At 36.9% G+C, this 8,964-nt stretch overlaps 1 protein-coding gene across 3 annotated transcripts in view; it reads right to left on the bottom strand.

Moving 5' to 3' along the window:
- Positions 1-396: 396 nt before the first annotated feature.
- LOC127424016 (FYVE, RhoGEF and PH domain-containing protein 3-like) overlaps positions 397-8,964 on the bottom strand; it is a 68,867-nt gene continuing 60,299 nt past the window's right edge. For 2 of the 3 annotated variants that reach the window (XM_051668780.1, XM_051668778.1), the window contains 3 exons: positions 8,475-8,603; positions 4,738-4,858; positions 397-3,106 (listed from right to left, as the gene is read on the bottom strand). In XM_051668780.1, the coding sequence (XP_051524740.1) occupies positions 4,778-4,858; positions 8,475-8,603 (210 nt within the window). In that variant the 3' untranslated portion in view covers positions 397-3,106; positions 4,738-4,777. The remainder of the gene's footprint in view (positions 3,107-4,737; positions 4,859-8,474; positions 8,604-8,964) is intronic. The other variant, XM_051668781.1, reaches the window with a different exon arrangement.

Genomic DNA, 8,964 nt, shown 5'->3' with positions numbered 1-8,964 from the left:
GTCCTGTGAGAACTGGACACATCGATGAACTCAATGCAAAACAGATTGCTGTCAATTGTAGACTTGTTCAATGAGATGAGAATAAAACAAGACACTTTTTGTGTTGTCTGATCAGTGCTTTATTCAATGGCCACAATAATGCAATTTATTTCAAACTGAATTTCAATCTGTAATACACAGTATATTTATTATAGGCCCTACATCAGGGCTAGTCAACTGGCAGCCCGTGGGCAACAGCATTCAGCCATCATCAGTTGTGAGGACCGGAGTGTGCATTTAAGTTTTGCGATAGTTTAGTTACACTGCTTTGATAAACATGGATCACATCGTTTAGGTGAGCATTTTATAGCGTCTTTTTCAATCAAAAGTATTTATATAAAATGTTTTGGTTGTGTGGAATGCGTTCAAATCTACAGATGTAAAAACTGTTCACCGCGGTTGTTACAGAAATGTTGTCAGCACATATGCACATTAGGCAACAAAAGCAATTGATTATGAAAACTGAACATTCAAAGAAAATGCGCTGAAAAGTTAGCTGTTATTCACTTTTCTTGAAGTGTCAAATGATCGTGTCTCATCTGTTCAGGGTCTGCAGGGCTTGGAAAAAATTGATAATGTGAAACTGAACCTGCAAATATAAAAAATACAGCTGTGAGTCAGCCCTCTCAATCACGAACAGCATCAACTCAGTTTGTTCTTATTTTGCCAATGATTACCTACACAAAAATCTGGCTCCTGCACTGGCTATTGTGGGAAAATTCACAATATTTGCAGGACTCATTTTTCCTCATTGAATAGGATGATACTTTATAGAGAAAATGGAAGAATAGACATTTTATCTCTCTCTTTTTTGATTTTTTCCAAAAAGAAAATGTAATTGAAATGCATTCTTAAGTAACATGACATTTTTATATGACCATTGTTTTCATATGTGGGCTGATATTGTGAGAGGGCTTTAGCGGGTCTAAATGTTTCTCCTCAGTTAAAAAATAGACCTAAAATGTTAAAGTTATTATTATGTTTTTTGTTTTTCAAATTAAAGTTGATAAAAAAATATTTCTTAGTTAAGAGTATAAGTCATGTTTGTTATTCAGCCAGATCTTATGAAGGATTTTATGGCCAGACCTTAAAAAATAGAATTCAATATACCCTGTGACTATTAATATGAATAAATGCACAGTTTTAAGGGTGTTTTGTAAGTAACATGTTACTTGCAATGAAAGTGTTAGCTAAGTTAAATATGGAAGAGAGTTTGGCCCCCACCAAGTTTTCATCTGGATAATCTGGCCCCCACAAGAAAGTAGTTGAAGAGCCCTCTTCTACATATTATATTTATAAATATTTGAGTTATTATGCATTAATTACATGAAGTATCTTTATTTGGGGGCCTTTTTCAGCAAATAATGATGGATGTGATTAATTGCAATTAATTAACTGACATGTCTAGTAATTAATTTGATTAAAAATGTGCGTAAAAGTTATTTTAACGAGTAAATCTCTGTGTAGAAGAAGTTTTCAATTGTGTTTTTGGCTAGATACTTTGACTTCCAATTGAGTGAAATTTTGACACAGTACATTTCATATTTGCAGTAATATTTTGTGTCTTGTGTAAGAAATGTATCAGTTCCTTTTGGTGAAGCAACCACATTGAGATCTACTGCTCACAGTAGCATGAAAAGTGGAAGGAGATTTACAACTAACGCCACAATCAATGTTGTGCAATATGCCCATTTAGTGCTGTACTTAATCCTGTAGATAAAAGTTTTTATTTTATAGGACACCTTTTGTACACATAAAATGCTTGTAATAATACTGGTTCTGTTGCAAGTGTTTAAACAATATTTATGGGCGAGCAGACACTAGGTTTATTGACCATCAAGTGAGCAGACGTACAGTACTTCTGTTGAGATCACAATACTGGTGCATACTGCTGCTGTTTTGTGAAAATGAGAAAGACCACAAGAAAAGTGACAAAGAAAATGGGGGCACTTCATTTGCCCTTGTGCTCTGACCTAGAACACAGTTCTCTCATTCAAACCGTCACTTCATGTGTCACAAAACAGCAAATTGTTCCTCCTCTTAAGCATTAATATGCAAAATTGCTTTTGTATGGTGTAATATTCAAAAAATACAGTTGGGCATCCTCATTAATAGGTAAAAATTATAACAAACTTTTGACGGCATCAACTGCAGGACACATCCCCCCATCATAAATTATAGGGCCATTACGATATTTGTGTTAGTTTTGTTCACTTTTTTTCACATTATAGTACTAAAAATGAGATGTTTTTGCATTACAGTAATGAGAATTGGGAGGACAAATGTGCTAAGTTCTCATGAAAATAATGTCACAATGCAAAACATCTTAATAAAGACTTCATTTTCTTTATGCGAAAAATGACTTTTGTGTGAAATGTGACCCAGACATGTTCTTGACAGGTTTCATGACATTTACCCATAATCATCTGCTTAACATTCAGCTCTGTATTTGGCGGCACGACTAGTATATATGCTTATTCTCTGCTTCAGTTCTGTGTGAAGGATTTTCATCTTTAATTAATCAGCAGGAAAAAACTAAATAAAATGTAGATGTGTGAAGGTTTGAACCGACAGTACATGAGCAAACATCAAATTAATGCTTTAACTTATAAACGAATAACACATCTGAAAGGAAACAAACGGAAATAATAATAATCTAACATTCATCATATTACATTCCAGAAACATTCACAACAAATTCATCCAATATAATACAAACCGCTGCTCGCTCTTCTGTGGAACAGTGCATTGAGAAACAGTTCTTCTCCTGTGAACTGTGTGATAAAGAGAATGTGACGGAAGGCAAATAATAAAAGTAAGAACAAAAGTGCTAAGGATAAAGTGATTTCAAGTAACAGGAGTTCTGTATAAAAGGTGAGAGAAAGCATCTTATTGGCTCCTGCGGTGCACACCTATGCTGATCGAAATCTTGGTGGCTTCTCCCTCTATAGTAACAGGAACGCCATCCTGTCGGCAAAAGGTGTCAAAGGTCACAAATCAGTCTGAACTCATGTTTGACCTCATTCTCTGATGATGACACTGATGTGATGTCACAGCCTTGAGTGTCCTACGAGATGAAAATCAGACAGTACTGAATCCTTACAATCATATAAGCATTAGCATAAAGAGCGTTTATGGGTGAATATCTAATAAAAATGAGTAATGAGATTTCTTTTGCAGTGCAGTTATAAGAATATATTTTATAATGAGAACAATATTTTTGTGTAGTACTGTAATGATTCGGAATTTTTTACATTATTTTATGAGAATATGCTTAATGGTCATGAAAACGTATAAAATGTAAATTGTCTAGTGAGATTCACCTGTAAATACAAACAGAATGAACATTACTTAGCTAAACTGTTAGGATATATACACACTAGAGTTTACACTACATCTGAGATAGTGAACCCGTCGATTTTAACAGGGATGTTGCATTGCAAGGATTTAGAGGAAAAACACAAGTGTTTGTGAATGTGATGCAGTCAGACAGTATCACTTTCACAAACCCTTGTTCTTTTCCCAACCTGGTCTCTTAGAATGAACGTTACTCTATATACATTTTTGCAAACTGACTGCAGTTTCCTGGTGAAACGAACACAATAGGCACTACAACTCTGTGTTTTATTCACTGTCACACAAATCACGAGTACAATGCTCATTTTTATTTTATAAAAACATATTTTTCACTCTATTACGCACCCCCTGCTATGATATCAAAACACTTTTACTTTAAAGCATGATTTGAAAAACAAAACATTTGAACACTTGTATTACAGACCCACCTACATATACACACTTATCCCTGGGTCTTTAGCTTGTGCAGTAGCTCACCTGATAGAGCGTTGGACTTTGGGCTCGACAGCTGCGGTTTGAGTCCAGCCAAAGTCACACGAAAATGGCATAGAAGTGACACAAAATGACATAATTGCTTCAGTTCATGTGTGTTTTCTTTTCTTTCTTTTTTTTTTCAAATTTGCATTTTAAAACACTATCGTTTAGGGTTAGGCGTTGGTTAAGGGTAAGGATGTCTGTTTTGTTAAACTCTCATTTATCTTTTTTGACACTATTGGTTAGGTTTAGAGTCAAGTTTTAGGTGAGGGAGGTATGTTTTACTTATTAAAATATCCATCTAAAATTCACCTTAAAAACCTTGTGTGATTACAACCTCATTTCACTCGGTTTTGGCGCCCCCTGCTGGACATTTCTCTTGAAAACTGCAGCCAAACGTGTAATGATGCACGTAATTTCAGTTTTGCAAAAATGTTGCAATGCTCACGATAATTTCATGAGACCATGCTGGTTTTTCTTCTAAATTCTTGCAATATACCATCCCCATTAAAATCGACAGGTTCACTTTCTCAGATAAAGTGTAAATGTTAATTTTTACTCTAACACATTCTGACATCTAATGACCAATGAGAATTTTAACAGAGGCGAGTCCACTGTCAGAAATCCAGTTCACACTTGATTTCAAACTGACCTGGATTCTTTCACACCCTCAGAACGCTTCTTACGCAGACACACATGACTCAGGCCACACATTATCAAAAGTGTCACTGGCAGCAGATAGTTTGTCTGGGGTCAGGACAGGGTCATTGAAATCTACCTGACCCTAATCTCCCAGGTCACACACACACACACACACATGCATGCAGGCACGCACGCACGCAAGCACACACACACACACAAACACACCTGTGTGCGGGTTTGAAGGTAAAGCACCAGAGGTTCTGCTTTAGTGAAGGCCGCCCAGCTCCTGCTCCAACTCTTCAACTTTACCTGCACGTAGAGATGACTGTGCAACTGACTGCTGCTTCTGAAACACACACACATACACACACACTTCTGTTTGTAAATGCTGATTAAACTGGTTACTCGTTTTGGGTTTTTCAGTGGCCAATATCAATATCTATAGAGTATTGTAGCCAATAGACAATCTATTCAATACAATTTAAAGACAGAAAATGAGATATTGAGCACACATTTCTGTAATGTTTTACATATTTTACATGCACAATTGCTGATTTTATATGGAGCTAGAACAATAACCAACGTATCTAAATCTGAATCTTGCTATTCCCGTGCGAGAGAATTCTGCTAGTTCTGTGATTGGCCAATTCTGATAACCGCTACTTTCCGCTGTGAAACACAGAAGCTTGACCTTTGACCTTGTTTGTTTAAAATCTGAATTTCTGAGATCTGAAATTGAGAGATTTGTATTTGAAGTTCCGAATTCCTTCATAAGCTAGAAAATTTGAAGCTGTAATTGTAAATTGGAATATTTACAGCTAATTCTACTTCAAAAAAAATGTAAAACAAGAAACATACCATTTAAAAAAATCGAAATCAAAAATCTTTAATTCACATAGAATTCAACTGACCAAAATTCAGATATAAATACTTAAGTCATTGTTCTACTTGCATAACGAAACTATAAATTGTTTATTATCCATTGACAAAGCTGTCCGTAGATTAAGACACAAAGGGGAACACGTTGATTGGCTGATGTCTAGCTGAAATATCAGTCTGACACAAATTTTTTTACAATATTTACATTACAATGTTCTGATTGTTTACAGTTTTTGTTGATCGCTTTGGTACTATTATCACAAGTATGGGGTAAAACCTCACAACTGTTAGTACAAAACTCAAAGCAGATCATCAAAAAGGCTGTTTTTTCAAACATGTAATCACATGTTCAGTTGACTAAGTACAACACACAAAATTACACAGTAACTTTTTCACCACACCTAATCAGTGTGTCATCAAAGAAATACCTTTCATATGAAGTAATTGTCTTTCACAATGCAATGCTCACAATACTTTTGATATGCTTCTCTTCTGGTTTGCGTAAATACATTTGACCAACACTTAATCCAACTGCTCTTAATGGTTAATCACTGAACCGTTTGGTAAACCTATAGATTTTAAATTGGTTTGTCAGCTATATACAGTATATGGATTTTGAGAACTACACAGATAAAATGTGTGTTTGTATGAACATCTAAATTACATGTAACCACACATAATGAATACTGGTTATTGCTAACTGATATCACATAGTGGTAACCACAATTGGTCACCATATACTGTAAAAAAAAATAAAATAAAATAAAAAAGGGGGTGGGGTTTAGGTGTAAACACTGGCAATTTCTTTCAATATGGAGCAGGATAGACAGCAAGAAATAGGAAGAGCTCGTGGTCAAGGGATCCGTCAGAGAGGTGGGCATGGGCACCAACAGAGAGGTCAGAGAGGTGGGCATGGGGCCCATCGAAGGGCTGGTCATCAGAGAGAGGGAGGCAGAACTGGTGTATCTAATGAAGTCTGGGCCATCATCGTTGATCATGTGGTGAACCGAGGCATTACTATGGCAGAGGCTGCCAGATTAGTTAATCCAAATCTAAAAAGATCTACCGTCAATTCTATCATCTGAACTTTGTGCCAAGAAAACTGGTAAGTCTGGAGGATATATACTATGCTTTACCATTACATTTACAATAAACTGTAATGCATTTAAATTCATAAAATATGTTACAGTATTCTTACAGTATGATCTATTGACAGTATACTCTGTTCTATGCTTAGAATTGACAGAAAACCCCATAGTGGTGGCTGTGTGCTGACCGACCAGCAGGAGTGGGCAGTGGTGGAAATGGTGAGGGCCAGGAATGATATATGGCTGTCGGAAATAAAACAGGCAATTGAGGAGAACAATGACACCTTTGCCAATGTGGCATTCATCAGCCTACCAACAGTAGCCTGCCTTTTGAAGAGGCACCAGGTATCAATGAAACACATTTACCTGGTGCCTTTTGAGAGAAACAATGACCAGGTGAAACAATTATGTTCAGGTACAGCACTTTATACTGTATTACTGTTACTATTTAATGCATTGCCTACTTCCAATGTATATTGGAACTACACTGTAAAAAGAACTAACCAAAATATATTTTTTAGAGGGTGATGGTGCTTGATGCTGATGTGAACCATCACAAGTACATTTTTGATGAAGCGGGCTTTAACCTGGCCAAAACTCGTCGCCGTGGACAGAACCTCATCGGCCAACGGGCCACTGTCCAAGTGCCTGGACAATGTGGAGGAAACATCTCCATGTGCGCAGCTATATCTCTGAAGATGGTGTGGTAGGATGTAGGCCATTACTTGGCTCCTACAACGCTGCACATCTCATTGAGTTTCTCAACGTAATTGAGCCAGCCTGTCAAAGTGAAGGGGTCCCCTATGTAATTGTGTGGGACAATGTCAGGTTCCACCATGCAGAGGTGGTTCAAGCATGGTTTCAGGCCCATCCCCGATTCATGACCCTCTACCTGCCCCCATACTCTCCTTTCCTCAACCCTATTGAGGAATCTTTTTCAGCATGGAGGTGGAAGGTCTATGATCGCCAACCCCTTGAGCGCACCACCCTCCTTCAGGCCATGGATGAGGCATGTGATGACATCAGTGTAGACCAGTGTCAAGCATGGATTCGCCATGCCAAAAGGTTTTTCCCAAGATGCATGAACAATGATGACATTAATTGTGAAATGGATGAGAATCTATGGCCAAATGCTCAAGACAGGCTTGATCCAAATTAATGTAATGTGTGCTAAATGTTTTGTTTTCATTTAGTTAATTTGTTTTATTTAACTGTGTACCTTTGATTATAGAGAGTATACCTATGATACCTATTATATCTGAAAAACACAATTTGCCCAAATGATTGTAGAGGATGTCTTCATTGATCATAACTTGATTACACATAGGATAGATATTATGGAAATAATAGATTCTATAAATTTGGGTAATGTAAGTGTATTGCCTAATGTGAAAACTGTGTAATCTGTCTTTTACAGTACTGTAGCATATTACTTTCAGCACTTCTAAGGGTGGTTTGAAACATGTATCTTGCATTGTTTGTTATTGGATTCACTGGTAGTTAAAACGACTAAACTGAAAAGATATCATTATGTTGTGTTTTGGTGATTAAACCACATGTTCTCATGACATTTCATGAGAAACTTATATTTTGAATCAATGGTTGTGTGGTGAGAGATGTTTACAATCCAAATGAATGCACAATGGGACTTATCCTGTGTGAGTGCACTGACTCTGTGACCCTAAACATTTACAAACACTGTAATGTTTGTAATATATACAGTTGTGCAGTTCATTTTATTTGCATTGCAGAATATACATTTAGCTTCGGAATAAAACTTTGTGAACTATCACAATGTAGTTCCATTTACAGATTTCAACAGGTACACTTTCTATAGTACAAATGTCTCCAATAAGACGGAAATAAAGCAGTGAATGCAGCTGAATGGAGGATTTGGCTTTTCAGGCTGATAAGTGCCTGCTGGAGGAAGATCTGTTTGTGCCTCACAGGAAACAGTATGGTTACATCAGAGTAAGTGTGTGAGGGTGGTGTTACCTCAATTCTTTTCTTGGATTCAATGCTGCCTCCTGCTGTCCCTTCAGCTGCCTGCAGGACTTCAAAACACTTTTTACACATGCGGCAGTTCTTGCTCTCTGACAGCTTTGAACACTTCCCACAGATGGCCTACAGACAACACAACAAACAACAGCACACAAGTCAAACACTTCACAGACAGAAACTTGTTGATAAAATCATTTTTTCCCAGTTCAAATTGTTGCTTCCTATTTAATGTACGTCATGAGATATGACTCTGAGTTATGATTGGTTGGACAGTACACATGTACGTCAGTAGATTCTGAGCGTTTCTCCACATTATTCATGAGAAGGAGCGCTTCCATCCAATCACAGCGCTTCCTCATGCATTAACTTACATTACAGCGGAGAATTAAAAATACATGTGGGCGTGTCAGTGGTTCCCCTTTAAGTGCTGAAGTCAACAGCATCTGTGAAACAAATATAAGAGCGGACTTTTAAACTAAACATC

Source organism: Myxocyprinus asiaticus, chromosome 33 (genome assembly GCF_019703515.2).
Source record: "Myxocyprinus asiaticus isolate MX2 ecotype Aquarium Trade chromosome 33, UBuf_Myxa_2, whole genome shotgun sequence".
In the NCBI taxonomy this organism is placed as follows: domain Eukaryota; kingdom Metazoa; phylum Chordata; class Actinopteri; order Cypriniformes; family Catostomidae; genus Myxocyprinus; species Myxocyprinus asiaticus.
Note: the sequence above shows the minus strand (reverse complement) of the source record. Positions and strands in the feature narration are given on the sequence as shown.